This window comes from Papio anubis, chromosome 11 (assembly GCF_008728515.1).
Source record: "Papio anubis isolate 15944 chromosome 11, Panubis1.0, whole genome shotgun sequence".
Lineage (NCBI taxonomy): Eukaryota > Metazoa > Chordata > Mammalia > Primates > Cercopithecidae > Papio > Papio anubis.
In genome coordinates, this window is record NC_044986.1 from 45,285,581 (window position 1) to 45,307,868 (window position 22,288).

Consider the following 22,288-nt stretch of genomic DNA (forward strand, 5'->3'; position numbering starts at 1 on the left):
CCAATCAGCATGTGTTTAATTTTTTATATTCAAATACAAATTAAAATGTGGTACTATTTTTCATTTGTTGAGTTTTTTGTTTTTTCTTTCTTGAGACAGCGTCTTGTGTCACCCAGGCAAGAGTGCAGTGGCATGATCAGGGCTCACTGCAGCCTTGACCTCTTAGGCTCAAGCGATTCTCCTGCTTCAGCCACCTGAGTAGCTGGGACTACAGGTGCCCACCACCACGCCTGGCTAATTGTGTGTGTGTGTGTGTACTTTATGTAGAGATAAGGTTTTGCTATGTCCCCCAGGTTAGGAATTACTTTTGTAAATGTAAAAATGTCTTTATTTTCAGGGATACAGCAAAATACACAATGGTATATTACTGATGGAAGTGTTCCAGACAAATTTTTCATAATACAGTCTGATACTGTGTCAAAAGCCTTAAAAATATGCAGTTTAAAGCAACATTTATCTTGCAAAAATAGTGTACAATTATACATTCAAGTTTATAATTTTTTGGAAATTAAAAGTTCAGATTTCTCTGAAATTAAAAGCTTAATGTGATCATAGCCATAGCCCTAAAATCTCAAAATCGTCAATCTGGAAAGGACATTTGCAGTAATCTATTTCAACTGCCCTCTGCACCATTTTATACATGTTAATACAAACAATAAGTTCAAGTGAGTTTGCCCAAGGTTACCTATCATCTCAATGGTGAAGCAAGAGCAGGCCTTCATGGTCTTCTGAGTCTGCTCTCCTGCTCTTTTCCATCCTTTCCAGCTTCCTCATTTCTATTAATAATTTGATCATCATGGACAACGAGACTTGAAACTTCATAATTATCTTCAATAGTTTCTTTTTTCTCATCCTTGATACCTATCAGTCCTCAGGTCTTTTTGACCATTTCTCTATTGTCTCTTGAATCATCCAGTCACATCAGATTGTACAACAGAAAAGTTACTCAAATTCCATTTCCACCAGCAATGGTGGAAAACACTGAACAGAATATGGTCAAGTCAGAACAACTTCTTCACTGCACTCTGCCCACTGTGAACATTTAACATTTCAAAGAGTAATTGCCAAAAAATGAATTCATTACTTCAGTTCAAGCCGTCAGGTTTTTTCTTTTTTTTTTTTAAGCCAGTCAAATTTAGCAGTGGAGGGCTGTATACCAACTTTAGTGACACTAATGTTAATAAATTCTGATAACCCACTACCATCACACCAGTTCAAGCCATCAGTTCTTACTTGAATTATTACTGTAGCTTTCTAACTAGTCTTCTTACTTCCCAGTTCTGCACCCAGCTTCTAGAAAAGTCATTACCATCCTCAAAAACTTTCTGTAGCTCTCAGTTTCATACAGAATTAAGTTCCACTGAATTGACTTGGCATAAAAAATATTCAATATATTATTCTCATCCTACAGTTATCACTTACTTTTGTACCTTCATTTGTTCTGCGCTATGGCTAAACTGAATTTCTTTCTTTTCCTTGAACACATCCTCAGATTTTCCACTTATCTATGGCAGAAGAAAACCTTTACTTACGCTGTTCTCTGTATATACAGCATCCTTTTTGACTTGCATCTCCTGTAGTTGTGAATTCTCATTAATACTTCACTGTCTTTTTGCTTTTTCCCTATGATCATACTCTCTTTCAAAAACAGTTATCCAGAATTTTGGATTGCTATGGTCATCAAATGGAAGTAGCCATAGCGGTTTGCAATTTCTCATTACGCCCCAACCTCCAGAATGGGTTACACCTGATTTCACAGTTAAGCGAGTAATGGGTCCTTGGTTGACTACTTAGCAGTAGTACAGCTTTCTGGAAAGGTAAGAATGACTAGATGACCTAGAGAAAATTAGGATTGCAAGATAGGTGAGACAGTCCCCATGTCTAATATTTATTTTTCCTAATCACCATGACCTTTTCCCTTGACTTTTTTCCTATTCCTGATATTTTCAAGGCTGACTCCTTGAATGACTTCATTCAAATCAGCTTAAAAGTCACCTAAAAGAGGTCTTCTCTAACCACCTGACCTGAAATAGCCACCCAGTGACTCCCTATTCCATTACATGATGGAAAAATGAATGCTTTATTTTCTTCATCTCAATCCCTTTTAGAAGTAATCTCACTTTTTTACCTGTTTACTTATTTATTATCTGTTTTTCTCCTACTAGAATTTAAGCACCAAGAGGATAGAAATTTTGTCATATTCAGTACAGTTTCCCTGGCAACTAGAATCAAATTTAGAATTCTCAGAGACTATGAGAGTTCACTATCTGTTCACTAGAAGATATACAAGACTTTTGAGGATAATACTTAAATCAAGATAGGCCATATGGTAATTCAGTTGGATAATGATCAGTGACGTTGAGCTTTTTTTCGTATGTTCGTTGGCCACGCAAATGTCTTCTTTTGAGACCTAACAATACTTTTAAGACTGTTGATTCTATATTTGAACTCCTTTAAGTCATTATAGACTGCATAGTCACTACTTGTTACTGTTATTACAATAACTGCCAGACAGAAAAATAAATCTACTTCAGACTTTTAGGGAAGTTTCATATCTTAATAATTGTAATTGCTTTTTAATGGACACTAGCGGGAAACTATCACTTCTGTAGTGGTTTTCTCATTTTTGTCAAGATGTGAATGTATTTGGATTAATGTATGGGAAAGAGGCTTGAAAAAAATAGGAAGCTGAATTTAATATTGTCTTGAGCTAAATGTTCTCTCTATTTATTTTGTTGTTTAGTATAATATGCTTTTTCTTAGCTTTCCTATGACTCTGCTTAGCAACTTTTGCTAAAAGAAACACAATATATGATTGACTACTTTGAAGACACATACATTGGACACTTAAAATCAACAAAAGCAGAGAGGTATGATATAATGCTTTTCATTGTTGTGTGTTGTACCTAGAGTCAAACTAATCATTTTAATGGCAGAAGTTAAAGAAACATAATTCTCAAGTCATCTTTTAGGAAATTCTATTTAATATTACAGATATTTGATATCTTCATATTTTGTTTAAGTACTTTTGCTAAATGGGTGACAGCTTTTAAAAATCATTATTTAAAGTTCTGGCAACCTCCAGTTTTAATGCTATGGTACAAAACTGCACTTTTTTACTCACTTTCATCTTTGACTGCCTTATGAAAGTTTGCCTCTCAGCAAAGCACCAGTGATTTGCTCCATGGAATAGTATCTCACCAGGTAGCCAGCATGGATGGAAAATTATGGCAAGTAACTTAAAGTGAAGTAAAATGATTACCTGCTCCATTAGGTACAAGGTTTACAGGCCAAGGTAATATTTTAATCTAGTAGTGGTGATTACTTCTATGATATCTTGCATGAACTTAATAAATAGTAAACCATTTTATCCAAATTATTATATCAACATGTAAGTATTAGAAAAATTATTGTTGAGATAGTTTACATTATCTTTTTTGGTAAACCTTCAAAATCCAGAGTGTATTTTACATGTATAAAAGATCTTAATTCTGGAGCTAAATTTGTATTAGACACACTTGAGGTGTTTTTGGATTTCATAAAATTTACATCTACAACAGTAGTTTCACATACCTAAATTGTTTGAAACATATTTAAAAGTTTCAGTAACTGAATTGACTATCAATAAATCATTTTGTCTTATATTTGCATGTACTATGACAAAATTATTTATCTTTTTTAGAAAAATTGATTAGACTTGGAAGTAAAAATGTATCAACTTAAAAACTCTATTTCTTCAAGTTAAGTATATTTAAATAGCTCATGTCAACTTAAAATTATTAATATCAAATTCAAGTTTGAGTTGCAAAGCAACTCAATTTATTAATATCAACTATTTTTCTTGTAGTTTTGTAGCCAATTTATATAAATGCTGCTGTTTAGAATTAAAATCTGCATATTGATTCATGTTAGAAAAATGTGTACATCATTATTATTGAATTGCATTATGGAAAGTTTTCATTTCAACGTAAAGTCTAGTAGCTGTTTATTAAGGTAATAAATGAGCTTTTCCATTCAGCATGATATGGATGAAAAAACATGTCATCCTGCCATTTTCTTGTTTTCAGTTATGGGATATTTGACAAGTATTGCTTTTGTTTCAAGACAATCTTGAATTGGGATTAACAATACAGAAAATCTTATAAAAATTTAAAGTTGTATTTAACAGAAAAATATTTTACACTGCTTTAGCTTTCATATTAAAATTAATTTAACTAAAATAAAATATTTAGTTTCTCACTGGCCACATTTCAAGTGCTCAGTGGCCACATTCTAGACTTTGGTGAACTTTTTCACTAGTTGCTTTGTGTGGTTGATGAGTCATTGCAAATAATAAGGTTAATTTCATTCAGTTAATTTCATTTCATTTCCCATTGGTGGTTATTAGGCATACCACAACTATATGTCAAAGGCTTATACTTCTGTGTTTCCTTTGTATTAAAATATTAAAATTTGGGTAAATATTTGAGGCTATAAATTGGGCAGTCATAACCTACATGCCTGGAACAGTCCAGAATATGCCTATTTTCCCAAGATAATTATCAATAGAATTTTATTTTAAAAGATATCTTGTTTCGGATGATAGTCTATACATTCCTTCTAGAAATAATACAAAGCATTTTAAAACCTCAGCTAGAAAGCAAGCAGTGTGTAGTAATACATGTAGTTAACACATGTACAGACAGAGAACGTATTCCTTCCCAAGCTATTTCCATATACTTATCTGAGACAGCCCATGAGGACAGAGGACTGAGTAGACATGCTGCCTGCTGAGCACTTTTCCAAGAATGCAACCAAAGAGGAATATCTAAATGTGATTCCAAATGTTATAAAGTTTTTCTACGTGCAGTTAAATTAGCAGCTCTTGCTCTTCTCTTTGGTAGAAGATATTGGTAATGCTGTTTTAAACTTTGCTGTTGCCTTTAATGAAAACCACAGATATTATACCAAATATAAATACTTGGACGAAAGGAGAGAAGTGCAGCTTCTGTAAATTAAAGTTTTAAGTTAGAAAGTGTTTTTTAAAAAATGAATACACTTTAAAACTTTCAGAGCTACAGATTTTTTTTTCAAGTTATCAGTGCACTGGAAACTGGACTAATAAATGTATAAGAAAGACATATCAATTATGTGCATGTAAATTATGTCCCTAAATTGCTTGTAATTTGTTCTCTTGAATAAGGAGGATTGTCACATATTAATGTCAGCTATATGACAGGCATTACACTGATAACATCATATCACATTGATCAAATTTAAGTTTTATAACAATCCTGAGAAGTAGGTATTAGTTGCATTTTGTACGCAGGGAAACTGATGATCAGAGAGGTTAAGTAATCTGCTTTCAGTAACCTAGCTAGTGAGTGGCGAAGGTAGGGGTCTTATAATCCTTGGATTGTATCCTTCTAGATATAGTGGTTGGCTTATTATACAAGGCTCATAAGATTAGTAAGTCATGCTTTTGCGGGGAGAATCTGGATGGCAGCCTCTGTGGGTCCCTGGTTTATTGTTTTAAGAAAAAACTTAAGAGTTCTGCCTTCGTAGAATTTAGGAGATTCAAAAATCACCTATCTGTAAAAAAAATAAAATGAGTTGCTGAATGAAAGTTATCCAAGCTTCCAAATCTACCCTTTCTTTTAATTTGTAATACATGATAAAGCTCTCAGAATTGGGCTGAATAATACTATAATGGAGACTTCTGAGAGTGAATTTATCCACAAAATAGGGTAGCCAGAAAAGCAGGGACTTTGAAATTAAGCAGTCTTGAATCTGAATTCTGACTGCCAGTTATACATTGTATGGTTTTAGCCAAGTTATTTAATTCTTCGAAGCCTCTGTTTCCTCACCTGAAAACAGTAATATTTCCTACCTCACAGAATTATTTGCTGCAGTTTTATAAATGGTATAATTTGCTGCAGTTTTAACTGTATAAACATCTTCCTTTTATATATAGGTCCCAAATGTGGTATCTTTTCACAATGATATATTTTATCCGAATTTTTCGAATTACCGATGGTGTCTTTCAAAATCAAAGATCTGCGAACCCTGAAGCAGATATGAATATTGTAAGTTGTTAGAAAATAAATCTGTACTGCCAAAATAACAGAGAATGCTGCTCTTCAAATTTGGAATTTTAATTTAATAGATTTATAGTCAAATGTACATATCTATATTCACATTCTATATGTTAATGTTTCTCATCCACTAGTCTATAGCTTAGTTTCTCCTTCAGCCTTATTCTATCTTTGTAATGAAAAATGTGTAAATATATTCATACCTTCACATATTTGAAATATATATTCATATATATGAGGGTATGAATATATACCTCCTTCTCTATATATTTACATATATACAAATTTCAGATATAAGATTAGATATACACATAGACATGCAAACATTTATGGATGCATATATATTTTTAAATTGTGTATACGTGGATAGGTAAAAGTATGAGAGACTAGTAGTTAAACAATAAAATATTCTTGAGATATCTGAGGGTGAGGGTTGGTTTGTTTGTTTGTTTATTTTATTCTTTCAATCCCTAGTATATAAAACTGCTGCTCAGTAGGTGTTTAAAAATATTTATAAACTGACTGAATCAGCAAATTAGTGAAAATAAAAATAGATAGGCCTGAGGTTGAGAGAGAACACCAAGGTTCATTATCACATAATGCGTTAGAAATAGCAAACCATTCAACTTTATTCGATAACAATTTTATGCTAAAAGATTTGCTTTTTCTTTATCTAGAGCCAGATTATTTCCTACTGGGGCTACCCTGATGAAGAATATGATATTGTAACCGAAGATGGTTATATCCTTGGCCTTTATAGAATTCCTTATGGGAGGACAGACAATAATAAAAATCTAGGTAATATTCAATTGAAGATGGATTGGTGACCATCTAGGGCCTGAAGTTCTTAATTGTTCTAATTGATGGAGAATGTAGGACAAGAAAAGCACCTTAAGATTAAGTGAATACTTAACTTCCCATGTGTCTTCCCACATGCCACAAGAAGAGACACGCAAGAAGATACATTGGCCTTCTGGTCACAGAGAGGTTGTGATGGAACACAAGCTGTTCTTCCCAGGTTTCTTTTGTGGATCATTTGGCTCTTACATGTTGATTCTCTAGAATTTTCTTTTTCTGATGAGAAATTAGAAATGCTGTGAAACACAATAACATTATTATGCTCTAGATTTTGAAGAAAGGCTGGTGCAAATTTCCTTCTTCGTCTTTGTCATTCTCTCCGCTAGAAACAGCAGAGAGATGAGGTTGGTAGCAGCCTCAGGGCTCTTTATTCCAACAGTAAGTACATTTGAATCATTAGAGTGTGGTGAAAAATGCACTGGAATTTGTTAGGAGATCTGGGGTATAATCCTAGATCTACCACTCACTAGTAGAATATGTAATGAATTACTTTTGCTTATTCATATAATTACCCAAATAAAAGCCAAGTATTTTCTTTTCTCCTTAGCTTTTCTTCCTGAAAGTGTTTCTTTCAGAAGGAAACAGAATGTGAAAAAAATAGAATGTTTTTTATATTATAGGGCATCCTCTCAAGTTATTTTGAACATTAAAGTACACTTCAGAGAGGATATTAATTTGAAATGACCTTAATTAACATAATTTTGCATATTTATAAAGGTTACACCCAGTAGCAGAAAATCTTAACATAGATTTTATATAATAATAGTATTTATCCCCCAAGCTAAGACCTCATTTTGCAAGTACTGTATTAAAGATTTAAAGATAATTTTAAAACACAGCAAGTGCCTTAGAGTGCTCTAAAGGCAGAGTCTGAGAGAGGGGTTCAGGTACATGTGACTGATTGGTGAAATACTGTCAGGAGGCAGTAATGTGGAAATTAGGATAAAGTAGGGTAAGGAGTTAAGAAGTAATATAATATGACTCAGCTTGGGGCTAGCTAAAAAATGATCTCAGAGAAGTTCAAGGTTCCCATAAAAATTACACTACAGAGGTGGTTCCACCTTGAGATTAGAGAGCCAGCTTTTTGTGTTCCTATGTCAGTTAATCATTGCCTGAAGGCTACCCCTAGAAGGAGGTGTGATCTCTTAGGTGAGGCAGTTCCAATTTGGCCGAGAAAGGAGCAATAGTAAACCCTTCAAAAGCAATACTAGGGCCATAACTAGTATTCATAAATGTCCTCCTCCACCAGCCATTCTAGGTTTCTCTACCTCTTAGCTAGCTTGCCTGATGAGCAATAGGAAACCCTTAAAAAGCAACCGAAGGCCGTAACGTGTATTCATAAATGTCCTCATCCACAATCTATTCTAGTTTTCTCTACCTCTCAGCTAGCCTGCCTGATAGGGTAAGCTAGGCCCTCATCCCTAGGGGCTAACATATTCATATCAGATGATGGTTGTACTTGTTCGTGTACAGTTAAAACTGGGCATAGAAGTAGGAAAAGATGACCCAGTGGATCACCTGAAGAGCAAATGTATTTCTCCCTTTCCTCATTTTGTATCAGCAGACCTACTTTCTTATGATGATAAGGGTCAATGAACTTCCTGGTCTTCAGTAATGAAGAGCCCACAGTGACCAGGCAGTAGTCATAGCTTTAAGTTTGTTAGGATGCTCACAGTGCCTTGGTGGTAGCATTTTCTCTCTGGAGACCAGGGCCTCTAGAGATGTAGAGGCTGAAACTGTGAGAACAGATTCCTAAGTGGGTTTCTAGGAGTGATGGCAAGCTCTTGTTCCTCAGACTCCTGTGTTCTACTTATTGGGTTATCACAAATATACACCATTTTTAAAAGATGTACAATAATTCCTGAAGGATAGTGCCCATGCTTACAGGATGTCATCTCTCAGCTGGATTTTTCCTGGCTGGCTTTTACTGAGCATTCAAGGGCTTGTTTCATTTTTCTATCAGGTTGGCAGCCTCTTGATGGGAGTTATATGGTAGGACCAGTGAATACTGTGGCCATATGCCAATGGATATGTCAACTTTGCTATGTAATTGATCCCTTATTTAAAATGTGTTACTTAAAATGTGTATGAGTGCTCGAATTACTATAAAATGTTTGATTATTCTCTCTCACTAAAATGTATATATTTAAGTGTGATGTGACCTAATTGCTCACTTGGTTATTTGAAAGACAACCGTTAGTGAACTGTATTAAACAGCTCTGTCATACAATGGGATTAAATCTTAGTAACTTACCCTACTTATGAAAAGAATTTTTAAAAACTTTAAACTGTCATGTACTAAAAGTTTGAATTTCATATAAGAGATTTTCATATAGATAACCACAAAATTTATAAAGAATTTTCTACATTTTTTTTCAGCTCAGAGGGTTGTTGTATACTTGCAACATGGTTTGCTTACATCTGCCAGCAGCTGGATTTCCAATCTTCCCAACAATAGTCTGGGCTTCATTCTGGCAGATGCTGGTTATGATGTGTGGATGGGAAATAGCAGAGGAAATACCTGGTCCAGGAAACACTTGTACCTGGAAACGAATTCCAAAGAATTCTGGGCTTTCAGGTACAAATAAAATGAAGTAACATTTCATTTTATAAGTGTACACAAATTTTTCATTTTGAATGAAATAAAATAAAATTTAGGTCTTATTCTTTTCACAATTTAGGACTTTCCATAGACCATTAAAATTTATGTGAATTTTGGCTTGAAAGTTAAAGAGTACTTGTGTGATTTTGAGTTTGTTACTTATGTTTCAGCAATAATCTTTATTTCTTACTTAGTACCTTACTGACCAACCCTATCCTTCCTTTGACTACTCTTCTACTCTATAACTCATATATTTTGTCTACCCTATTCTATTTTTCATATACAAACACCCTCTTTATAAGACTGCCTTGTGATTTTATTTCCTTGACTTTGAGTTCCCACAGAAGTCTCTATTTAGAAGATAATTATACCATATAACTTCCTGATTAATAAGAAAAGACAGTAGAAAATTGCCTTTATTCATTTACCTATTCATTATTTTCAAATATTAACATAACATTAGTAGAAAGTGCTATTTTTATTTTCCTCTTTCTTTTGTAGTTTTGACGAGATGGCAAAATATGACCTTCCAGCCTCCATTGATTTCATTGTGAAGCAAACCAGACAAGAAGAAATATTTTATGTAGGCCATTCACAGGGTACTACTATTGGTATGCCAAGAAAGATTATTGCTAATATCCTTTAATTTCTTTGTTAAGGTTATGCATATACTTGTTAAAGTTGTAGATAAGCTTCTAGACCTGTAAGTAAAACAAAAACTGTGAGACAAACATAGTATAGCAGAATGCCCTGGAATCTTACATGCTGCTTTGATCCCACACGGAGGCTTCTCTAGTCACAAGGAATTCACTGTAAAGACAAGGTTGGTTGTGGTTTTGTTTGTTTCAAATTGTATAAAAGTTGGATATCTATGTTATTTAAGATCAAAGTGAGATTGCCATTATTATGTGTTCTACAAATAGAACTTTCACATTATTTTTCCTTTCAAAAATGTAGCATAGGATTTTATGAGTGGAAAAGATGAAAACCTATGTATGTTTTTGTATTTAGGACTGATCAAACTTAAGAAATGCACAAAAATCAGGGAATTCTTTCTATATTTAAACATGACTAGAAAAGAACTTTAATCAGAACTCTAATGCCTGTCTAATATATAACAACTTTACTTTCAGAAATAAATTACCTATGACCTAACATAATTCTCTTGCATGGTACTATAAACCTCTTTACTCATGTTATTCTACTTTACAGGGAGAAAAAGCCATCTTATAATAGAAGCTAATATTAAGTAAATCGTTTCTAAGCTGAAGACTGTAATTTTCTTATAGAAATAATCCACTTCCTACTACAAAAAGCATGTTGAGTAACAATCTAATCCCATTTTCTACAGATCTTTTCTCTGACATGTATTAACCATATATGTGACTTTTAGTCCAAATTCTCATCAACTATTCAATTATCTAAAACCAGGAATGCCTGAAAATGTAGAAATAAGAAAAAAAATGAGTAATGAGTGTCGGAGCTTGTTGACTTATCACATGATATATAATTCTTTGGTTGTTTGGCTTCTCAGAACCTGACCTAAGTAAATAAATAATTAATAAATAAATAATCTATCAGAATATTGACGTGTAAGTAGATAGCTTGATAAGACGGCAAAGGGAAAAATGACTATTTTCACATTAATGCCTCAAAACTACCAATAAAATAAGATGCTTAGTATCCTCTGTATAAGATGATAAGGAATTTTAAAATATATTGAAGATAAATGTTAAAACAATGGGACATTTATTGAGCCTGTCACCTAAAGTGTAAAATTCACCTGCCTGAAAATTCATATATTTCATTTTCACCTTTGCAAGTTATAAAAAATGTTCAATATTGCTCCTGATTTTTAAACTGTGGTGTTACATGTCTGATTTATTGCTAAAGTATCATTCTTTATGGTCTATACATTGTAGAAACCTGAATTATCTGCATTATATTATGACCAAGATATTACAATATACTGGGTGATTTAAAAATGTTTGATAGGTGAATTAAGAAATAGTTAATTGTTCAGAAACTATTTTTGAACTTACTCTTATTCTCCTTGGTGTCATCTCTTACATGCTAGTAATTGCTTAAGAATAGCTTACTAATTTATATCTTATTTTATTTTAGGTTTCATAACATTTTCTACTATACCAAAGATAGCTGAAAGAATCAAAATATTTTTTGCCTTAGCACCAGTTTTTTCCACAAAGTACTTAAAAAGTCCTTTAGTTAGAATGACATATAAATGGAAGTCAATAGTCAAGGTATGTTCTACCTTTATTTTATGTCATTGATAACCCAAAGTGATAATGGTATGCTTTCAAATAAGAGATCTTGACTATATTTAGACAACCACAAGTATGAATTGAAATTTTTGGTTTCATTTACACTAGATTCTTGCCTTTGTTTCTACAAAGGAATACAATTTTACTTATTATAACTTTAGAACCTCACTGTGAGAGGAAATCCAGTGGCCAAACCACCCTGCTTCCAAGTTTTTTCCTTTATTTGAAATTTTCAAACTACTGTGAGATAATTTGTTTGGTTTTATACATAGTGAATTACGACAACATTTCTTTAGTACTTATTGTGGTCATCCAAATGTGGATAAAATAAATTTATTTTACAGGCTTTTTTTGGCAACAAAGACTTCTTGCCTAAAACCTCATTTAAAAAATTCGTTGGTTCAAAGCTGTGTCCACTACAGATTTTTGATAAGATTTGCCTCAATATCTTGTTTATGATGTTTGGATATGACTCAAAAAACTTAAATATGGTAAGAACAAGTTGAATTTGAAATATGTATACTTTCCAATATTTGAAAAGTGTAATAATAATAGTGCTTGTGTTATACCTTGTGTCATTTTGTGGTTCATCCACATACACTAGTAGTCAGATTCTTAGCCTATCTGATTTTATGACTATACCAACATTGTACAACTAACTTGCATTAACATGCTAGGATTGTTTTACTTGCATATTTGTCTTGTTGTCTGTAAATATTCGAGAGCAGCTGATGTGATGGGTATCTTTATTGACCTTTGCTACTGGGTATTAGTTTCCTGAGACTTCTAAGATTTAGTCCTCTTCTATTCAGTTGTTTCCGGTAACTCCATAACTCCTCCTGCTGGTTCCTAATACTCCTTCCCATCCTTGTTGATCCTTCCATAATTAGAATTAGTGCCTGCCAATTATCTTTAAGTTTCTAGCTTTTATCAATACTCTTGGAGTGGGAAACCATTGTGGTACTCAAGGTACTATTACCAAAACCTTTGGATTGATTGTGTATAGGTTCTCTTAAGGATATAGGCATTCATTCTAAGCATTTCTCATCACATTATTTAAAGATGCAGATTTGGCAGAAGCAAATATGCCATTTGGACTAGAGGTTATTTCTTGTACCTGGACCTTTTAAGAGCTGCTCAAAGAGAGCCAATATAGACATTCAAAGAAAGAGAGGTATTCTCTTAATTCCCAAACACACTTTTATGCCACAAGGACATGTTTGTTGACTTTGTTGATTTTGTTCCACCTTATCTTATTTTCAGAATGCTATAAGAAACTCAGTTCTCATCTTTTCCACCCATAAAGGTATGAGCAACGTACCTTCTGCCAGAGAAGGCAAAAAGGATTACTTCCGTATTTCCTCTTTCTCATATTTTTCTGTTCATCTAGTGCTAAGCACCTACTATGGGAGGCCTGGAAGAATCATAAATACAATGTTTATTTTTACTTATCCATTCATTCTATGTTTTAGGTAGTATATTTGGCCAATTCTATATTTTTTGTAATTATAATGTGATGTCTCTGAGAACTCTTTTTTGTGTGTGTAAATTATTAGAAAAGCTTATACTCTGGTTTTCTAGCCTTCAAAGCTGTGGCATTTCTTCTGCAACAGAAGTTGACAGTGTTGTAGATTGTAATATGACTGTGTCTTAATTTAACTGGAATTGTAGGAAGTTGGAAGTAGAAAATTTTCACGCACAGTGTGTTTGGAAATAGTTAATTGTGAAACTGTGGTTCAGCTTGAATCAGTCTCTTGAGCCTAGCAAGATCTGTGGAGGAAGTAGGGTCTGGCTTAAAATTGTTTGCTTAGAGCCAGTATGAAAAACCAAAAAAGAATCTGGTAGTTTGTAAAAAGGAAAACCAACCAGAGAATTGAAAGCAAGTTGTGAGAACTGAAAGCAAGTCATGATGCAAGGAAAAACAGATGACAAAAATGCTCACAATGTGACTTGGAAAGTGTATCCTCAAACAACCAAAGTTTTGACCTTGTCCAGGTGTTATGATTTTTTGATGATGATTTACAAAAAAAAATTCTAACTCTTATGAGGGGAAATGAGCCTGAGATATCTGAGTACAGCTGTCAAGGGTGCGTGGTTATTATTTAGGTCCTTTTCAGGGAATGGATTCCTTCTTATCTTTCTGATAAAGGTGAAGTAGAGACTCTGGTAAACATTTCAGATTGCTCACAGATAGGCCTGACAGGTGTTTATGAAAGCTACTGTGCACCTCTTCATATGGAAGGATGAACAGAACAATGCAATTTAGGTTGTATAAGCCTCTGACCTACATTAAGGTAAACAGTAGTGACCCATGATGGAAGGAATATCTGGGGTGTAGCAGAAAACTAAGCATTATATTGGAGCTTATTTCAAACACAGAGAATAATTATAATTAGAGGACATAATAAATATCTGAGTTTTAATTATAGAATGTTTCTGTTAAAAATTTCTGTACAGGCTATTTAACATTGTTCAGTCAGAACTTTATTTTTGACAGTTTCAAGTAGCCTGAATGGCAATGAAAACAAAAGACATTTTCTCTTTTTTATTGAGGTACAATTGACAAATAAATACATTGTGAAATAATTGCCACAATCAAGTTATTAACACATCTGTCACCTCACATAGTCACATTTTTGGTGAGAATGCTTAAGATCTATTCTCTCAGCATATTTCAAGCATACAGTACAGTATTATTAACTAGTCACCATGCTGTACATTAGGTCTCAAAATGTATTTACTATATAACTGAAAGTTTATACTCTTTGACCACCATGTCCCCATTTTTCCCACCTGCAAGACCCTAGCAACCATCATTTTACTCTGTTTCTATGAGTTCATCCTTTTATTTATTTATTTAATATTCTACATAGAGTGATATCATAGAGTATTTGTCTGTCTCTATTTGGCTTATTTAACTTACTAATGCCCTCCAGGTTCATCTATGCTGTCACAAATGGCAGAATTTTTTTTCTATGGTTGATTAATATTCTACGTATATATATATATGTGTGTATATGTGTGTATATGTGTACACACATATATACACACATATATGTGTATTAACAATATTTTCAAATCCATTTTGACAGTCTTTGCCTTTTAATTGGATTATGGTATTTAGTAAATTTGTTTTTATATAATTATTAAGGTTAGATTTATGGCTATCATCTTGCTATATGCTTTTGATTTGTCCTATCTGGTGTTCTTTTTATTTCACATTTCTTGACTACTTTTGTGTTTCTGAAATACTTTTTAATATTTTATTTTATCTTATTTTGTTACAGCTTTAAAAATATTCTTTATTATTCTCTTAGAAATTATAAAATGTATCATGTATTATTACTTACATTAAATTTGTGTTTATATCCACATCCTAAATAATGCAAACACTTTATACCAGTTTAACTGGGATTCACCATTTGGGATACAGTGAGCTTCTTTCATCAAATTTAAACATTCTCAGCCATTAATATTTCAATTATTTTTTTTCTTTCAAAATATTGGACCACCTGACAGTGGCCAACATCTTTCCTTGCTCTATTTTTTTTTTTTTTTTGTGCTTAAGTTTGAATATTTTATATAGGTTTGAATTTGAGTTCAAAAATCCTGTCTTTTGCTGTGTATAGTCTGCTTTTAAATCCATCTAATAAATTTTAACGTTTATATAGTATATTTTTATTTTGAGTGTCCATTTGACTATAAAATAAATTCTAATTATCTGTTAAAATAGTCTTCCTTTATGACCATTTTAAACTTTAAAAAATATGTTATTTAACATATTAATCATACTTTATTTTAAAGCTTTTGCTAACTCTAATGTTTGCAGCATCTCTGCATCTGCTTTTGCTGATTATTTTATGTCCTTATTGTTGGCTGTGTTTTCCTGTTTCACTCTGTGACTAGGATTGAATGCAGGGTACTGGGAATAGTATGCTGCACATTCTCTTGGTTAAATTACTGTCTTAGTGCATTTTGTATTGCTATAATAGAATACCCAAGACTAGGTTATTTGTAATGAACAGAAATGTATTGGTTCACACTTCTGGAGGCTGGGAAGTCCAAGATCAAGGCACTGACATCTGGCAATGACCTTCTTGCTGTGCCACCACATGATGAAAGGTGTAGGGCAAAGAAGCAACAATGAAGCAAAAGGGAACCAAACTCACCCTTTTATTTTATTTTATTTTTTATTTTTTTTTGAGATGGAGTTTCGCTCTGTCACCCAAGCTGGAGTGCAGTGGTGCAATCTCAGCTCACTGCAACTTCTGTCTCCCGGGTTCAAGCAATTCTCCTGTCTCAGCCTCCTGAGTAGCTGGGACTTCCGATGCATGCCACCATGCCCGGCTAATTTTTGTATTTTTAGTAGAGATGGGGTTCACCATATTGGTCAGGCTGGTCTCAAACTCCTGACATCAGGTGATCCACCCACCTCGGCTTCCCAAACTGCTGGGATTACAGGTGTGAGCCACTATCCCCAGCCTCAAACACACCCTTTTATAATGGCATTAATCTCATCCATGAGGGCAGAGCCTTTATGGCTCAATCACCTCCCAAAGATCCCACCACCTAACACCACCACAATGGCAACCAGCAGGAGTTTAGGAGGGAGCAAACATTCAAACCATGGCAGTTACCCTCTCAAGAGTTTTGGCTCATTTAGCTAATTGTCAGTGCCCATTTTTAGACTTTTTAGGGTTGGCCTTATTTTATTCACTTTTCGTTAATTCAGGAGACTACTTCTCCTGGCAATCTATGGCCTTTAGTCCAACTCCATAGCCCCCACATAGATCGATTTCTGTTTCTTCTGCCCAGCAAGGCTGCCATACTCTGTTTGGCTCTAATTCCCTGCACCGTATTGGAAAATCCACAGGATGAAAGTTGGGATTAATGAAAGGTTTGCTTCTTGTATTTTTATTCTCTTCAGGTTCCTGTCCTCTGGTGGTTGCTTTACAGTTTCTGTAAACCTGAACAATTGTTTTATAGTTTGCATCCGATATCATAAAAAATATTTGTGAGGTTTTTTAAAATAATTTTTTTCATTTTTGCTTGTTCTTACATGATACTTCTCTCTTCATATACTTGCTTTTCTTTGACTGAGTAGAGTTAACTGATTTTGAGAAATTTTTACCAAGAATTAGATAGTAAGACAGGCCTTTTCTTCTTGTGGAAATAAATCTTGCTTGCTTTTTCAAGGCACCTGAGGTCACTTTGAGATCAGTACTCTACATGTCTGGTTCACTGAGGTTCCCAGGGACTATCTAGGCAATGCAAATATAGATTGCAGATTAACATCATGGCTTTACCTTGAGCAGTATAGAATTTGAGGCCCTTATGGAGAGTGTTTCTTTTAAAATCTTTCAACTTTGACAGGCCTTAAACTTTGATTTTTTGTTTTTTTCAACAAGCTAAGGTCTCAAAATGAAACTTCACATTCTCTATGACTGACAACCTTAAACAAAGTGACTTTGGTTCTTTGTTTGTCTTTGGGGGTTCTTTATTTCTCTCCTCAATTTATTTTAGTAATTTACTTCTATCTTGTTAGTTCTTTCATGCTTTCAAAAGGTGTTTGTGTATGTGTGCGTATAGGCCTGTGTCAGTCACATTTGATTGTTTTCAGTAGGGTGAGTGACAGACCAAATAACTTAGAAATTCAAAAATAGCATCTATATTAATGTAAAAATTGTACAATTGAATAAGTACATTTGTACATTTAATTAAAATATAATTTGATGATTTGTTTATTAATATTAATTTTAAAATAACCTAATTTTCTTGAAATAATTTAGTTCAATAAATATTAAGAGATTATGCTTTCTATGATTCAACTAATATAAAAATGCTTTTTTTTTTTTGATCCCTCAGAGTCGTTTGGATGTGTATTTTTCACACAACCCAGCAGGAACATCTGTTCAAAATATGCTCCATTGGAGTCAGGTATAACTGCTAAAGTGCATTTCAATACAATTTAATTTACGCTACTCATGGTTTACCTCATTATTCTAGGGATCATACCATGGCCATAGAGTAATAAATTTATAAGGATAAAATAAAATTATTATATATTTCTATAATTCCTTATAGTTTATAAAATACTGAGGCCAGGTGCAATGGCTCACGCCTATAATCCCAGCACTTTAGGAGGCCGAGGTGGGTGGATCACCTGAGGTCAGGAGTTTGAGACTAACCTGGCCAACATGGTGAAACCCTGTCTCTACTAAATACAAAAATTAGCCGTGTATGGTGGCACATGCCTGTAATTCCAGTTACCTGGGAGGCTGAGACAGGAGAATCGCTGGAACCCACAAGGTAGAGGTTGCAATGAGCCAATATTGTACTGCTGCACAGAGTAAGACTCTGTCTCAAAAATAAAGAAATACATAAATAAAAATAAAATGTTAGTATCATAATTTAATAAATCCTCTAAACCTAAGTAATATTACAGCAACATAAACATCAGTTTTACAAATGAGAAAATGTTACAACAGCAGACTAGGGATTATCTAGGCCATGTCCCACAATTGATTTGCCCAATGCTTGAAAACTATTCTACTTTTAAAAATCTGACTGGAACACAGTTAGTTATCCTGATGCCTACTCTGAAACGCTTTCACTAGACTGCACTTTCTCCTCTGTTAAACTGTTAACTCCTGAGGACCATGAAAAGTTTGTTCACTTTTGTATTTCCAAGGCCAACAGTTCTTAGCATATAGTAGATACTCAACTAATATTTGTTCAATTAATGATATTGATTAAAAAAAAAACACTGTGAATGCAATCTTAATGTTGAAAACCAGGATAACATAGTAGAAAGAACACTTTTCTCAGATCAAAAGACCAGAAATTAAAACCTTTCTCTGGACCTTAGTGGCAGGGTGACATTGAGCATCTCATTTAATCTTCCTGAATCAGTTTCCTTTATTTTTAAAGTGAAATTAATAATTATCTGATTTGACTAAGAAAAATATTGTAAGAATTGAAAAGGCTAATGATTATAAATGTTCATTAAAGTTAATAAACACTAGGTAATTTAAAGTATGGTTAAGATATTGGGTAAGGCTTTTTCATTTACAAAAAGTTTAAATCTATAGTGTAATTGATTTGGTATAACTTACTGAAAACATTTATTGTAATTTATATTTAGGTAAGATAAGCTATACTTTATTCTCTGGTGATGGCTAGACTAGAAAAATCTAAACAATCTTTGCAATTATTTATCCATTGTAACAATGTTTATTGCACACCTACTATGTGTCTATACTATTCTGTGTTCATGGGCTACATCAGTGAACAAAACAAGAACTCCTGTCATCCTCAAGCTTACATATTATTAGTAGGTATACAGATAATAAACAGTAACCATGTCAACTTTAAAAACTATTATAATGTGTTAGAAGGGAATAGAACTATGGAGAAATTGGGATAAAAGAGTAGGGAAAAGGTATTAGGCATGCTGAAAAGTGGGTTGTACTTTTGAATAGAAAGGTTAGGCCAGGGTTTAGTGAGATGGTGACATTTGGTACATGGAAACTTAGCGAAAGGAGGCAAAAATAATGAGTAAGACAGGGATCTGCATGTCATTGTAAGGACTTTGGCATTCACTCTGTGTGAAGTGAGTAGGCACTGCATAATTTTGAGCAGGGAAGTGATATGACATAGTTTACAGTTTTAAAAGGAACACATTGGCTGCTATGTTGAGTAGACTATAGTAGGACAAGAGTGAAAGCAGTGAGAGAGTTAGAAAATTACTGCAATAATCCAAATGGGAATGACAACTGTTTGGACTGATGTGTTGACAGCAGAGATGGTGAAAGTGAAAGGAGTCTGAATAAACATATGTATATCATGAACATGCAGGCAACAAAGTTTAATGAAGGACCCTATAAGAGGTGAGAGAGAAAGAGAGTCTTGGATGATTCTAAAGTTTCTGACTTACATAAGGAAAAGGTAATATTGCCATTAAAGGAGATAGGGAGGTTTGATGATGAAGGTTATGGAGGAAAGGTAAAATAAGTTTTAAATATTTAAGTGATGACGTTGAGTAAGCAGTTGTATATAGGAGCCTAGAATTTAGGAAAGACTTACAAAAGAAGGTAAACATTTTGAATATAAATGACATGTAAAGCCAAGAGAGTGAGAATACAAAAAGCCAGGGGTGAGAATGCAAATGAAGTGAGTATAGACAGAAAAGCAAGATCCTTTTGAGAAAGGATTGGGTACTGAGATCGGAAAAGATTAACAGGTCAGGTGGCAGAAACTAAATTGGCTAAACAAAGCTGAAAAGGAACAGCAAGTAAAAATGAAAATCAAAAAATTGTGGTATTCTAGGAGCTAGGTAAAGGAAAGATCTCAAGGATGAGGGAATGAACAACTATGTCAAATGCTGCCAACAGATAACATGAGAAAATTCCTCAGAATTGATCAAAGTGTTAGAAATATCAAGGTCATAAGTAACCTTGGCCAGAAAGTGGTGGTGAGGCTGTGAGTGTAAAGGGGTAAAGAAAAAAGTGACTTCTGGGACAAACTCTGGAGCCCTATTGTTTGAAGCAAAGTGTTTTAGGTGGGTGTTATCTTAGTCTTAGTGCAAGACACTCAGTGTTGACCTCTGTTGATGAAGCTGAAGATTTGAGGGAGCCTGATGTTACTTCTCCCAAAAGAGGCCCCCCTCTGGGTAGAAAAAAGCCTTGGGTATATGTACATTTATATAAAGACAATGGAATTATTTCTTTAGATTCCCCTGCTCCAATCTCCAACCCCTTCCATTTATTTCTCTACTCAAAAGAAAAGAAGAAGAAAGAAGCCCACCTGCATAAATACCAGCAGACCCAGTACAACGGGGGTATATATTGCATTGCATGCTTAACTTGCTCAGCTGCCACTGTAATGAACAAATGATATGGTCTTATTTTTTTGTTTCTCTTTCAGCTTCTAAATTCTACTCATTTGAAAGCTTATGACTGGGGCAGTCCTGATCTGAACTTGGTTCATTATAATCAGGTACATAATTCTCTATAAAAACTCTCTCCCTTCCTGATTTTTTAGATAACTTTTCTATAGATCAAGGATCAACTGCAAATCCCCAGAGTACAATAACACACTGATAAGGACCAGCAGATGAAGATAATATTTATTTGGATACATATTGTCACATCCAACCAAAGTGACTTTTCTATGTTTTCTATGTATTTTAACAACAAATATCCTGGATAAGTCTAGAAAAGTTGACAGGCAGTAGAAGAAGTCAATGTCTCTCAAGAGGAAAAATACTGAGTTTTTTTATATTCATAGCTTTCCACTTGGTTAAATGAGAAATAAAAGGCATAATATATTTATTGACCCTAAAAGCAGTTATTCTATTTGAAAAGATGAGAAAACATATATAATAATTAGGAAAAATTCGAAGTCAATGAGAATGTGGTAAAAATTGTATAATGACAAAATTATTGAAGTACTAGAACCCAAGTCTGTCTGACTTCAAAGTTTATGCTTTTCCTCCATACTTTTCTGCCTCAGCTAAACTCCAGGCTGATGTGATCTGTTCATATAAAAGTCTGATCTTCACATAAAATTTGAAGATCAAATTCAAAGAGATCAGAGTTGACATGGACTGCCAATACTTATAATTTATTGACTAACATATTGACAGTAATACTGCCACAGAAAATTGACTTAAAATCTTTCATATTTTATAAATAGTACTGAAATTATCTCTGTGAAGTGTTTGAATATTTTGAATTGGAACAAACTGTCTAGTTTAGATTTATGTATAACTTATTTTCAACTAAAACTTGTAATGCCTATTCATACTTTCATACCTTTGTTTCAACAAGTCCATTAAGTTGAATCCATTAGATTTGACTTATTTTAAAACGGTATTTAAACTCATCATTTTAAACAATTAGTAATTAAAACCTTCTAATGTATCATCTCCTATGAAAACTGTTTTTTCATTCATTTATTTTTAGACAACATCTCCATTCTACAACGTGACAAACATGAATGTGGCAACTGCAATTTGGAATGGTGAAAGTGACTTGTTGGCTGACCCTGAAGACGTTAAAATTTTACATTCTGAAATCACAAACCACATTTACTATAAAACTATTTCTTACTACAATCATATAGACTTTTTGTTTGGATTAGATGTCTATGATCAAGTTTACCATGAAATCATTGACATTATCCAAGACAATCTATAAAGAACCATGGCGCTGTGTGTTTAAAGATCTATATCATTCCTAATGAAATCCAATTCTTATTTTTTTAACTGTGTATGTTCTTTCATTTTTAAAACTAAAATATGTAGCTTTTCCGTCTATATTCTCATTGACCTTAGGCCCGCCAGTCATTAAATCAGTGTCATTTATCATCTCAGGGGCAATGGCAGATTATAAATCAATCTAAGAAGCCTGTTGAGTTTCAAAATACAATTTACATAAATTATATCAAAAATAATAATCTTTAACATTTTC

The 22,288-nt window shown here is 33.5% G+C and overlaps 1 protein-coding gene across 3 annotated transcripts; it reads left to right on the top strand.

The window, feature by feature from the left end:
- Positions 1-19: 19 nt before the first annotated feature.
- On the top strand, positions 20-22,083 carry LIPJ (lipase family member J). 3 transcript variants are annotated; one of them, XM_009214932.3, is made up of 11 exons: positions 20-2,329; positions 2,764-2,870; positions 5,954-6,065; positions 6,752-6,872; positions 9,312-9,510; positions 10,036-10,145; positions 11,659-11,795; positions 12,161-12,307; positions 17,682-17,753; positions 20,742-20,813; positions 21,782-22,083. In XM_009214932.3, exons 2-11 carry the CDS (start codon positions 2,812-2,814, stop codon positions 22,013-22,015), a joined length of 1,263 nt encoding a protein of 420 aa, XP_009213196.2. In that variant the 5' UTR covers positions 20-2,329; positions 2,764-2,811; the 3' UTR covers positions 22,016-22,083. The 3 variants fall into 3 exon arrangements, with proteins under 3 accessions (XP_009213196.2, XP_009213198.2, XP_009213197.2); XM_009214933.3 differs by lacking the exon at positions 20-2,329 and adding an exon at positions 3,151-3,295 and having other exon boundaries at positions 2,784-2,870; positions 21,782-22,081; XM_009214934.3 differs by lacking the exon at positions 12,161-12,307.
- Positions 22,084-22,288: the final 205 nt, after the last annotated feature.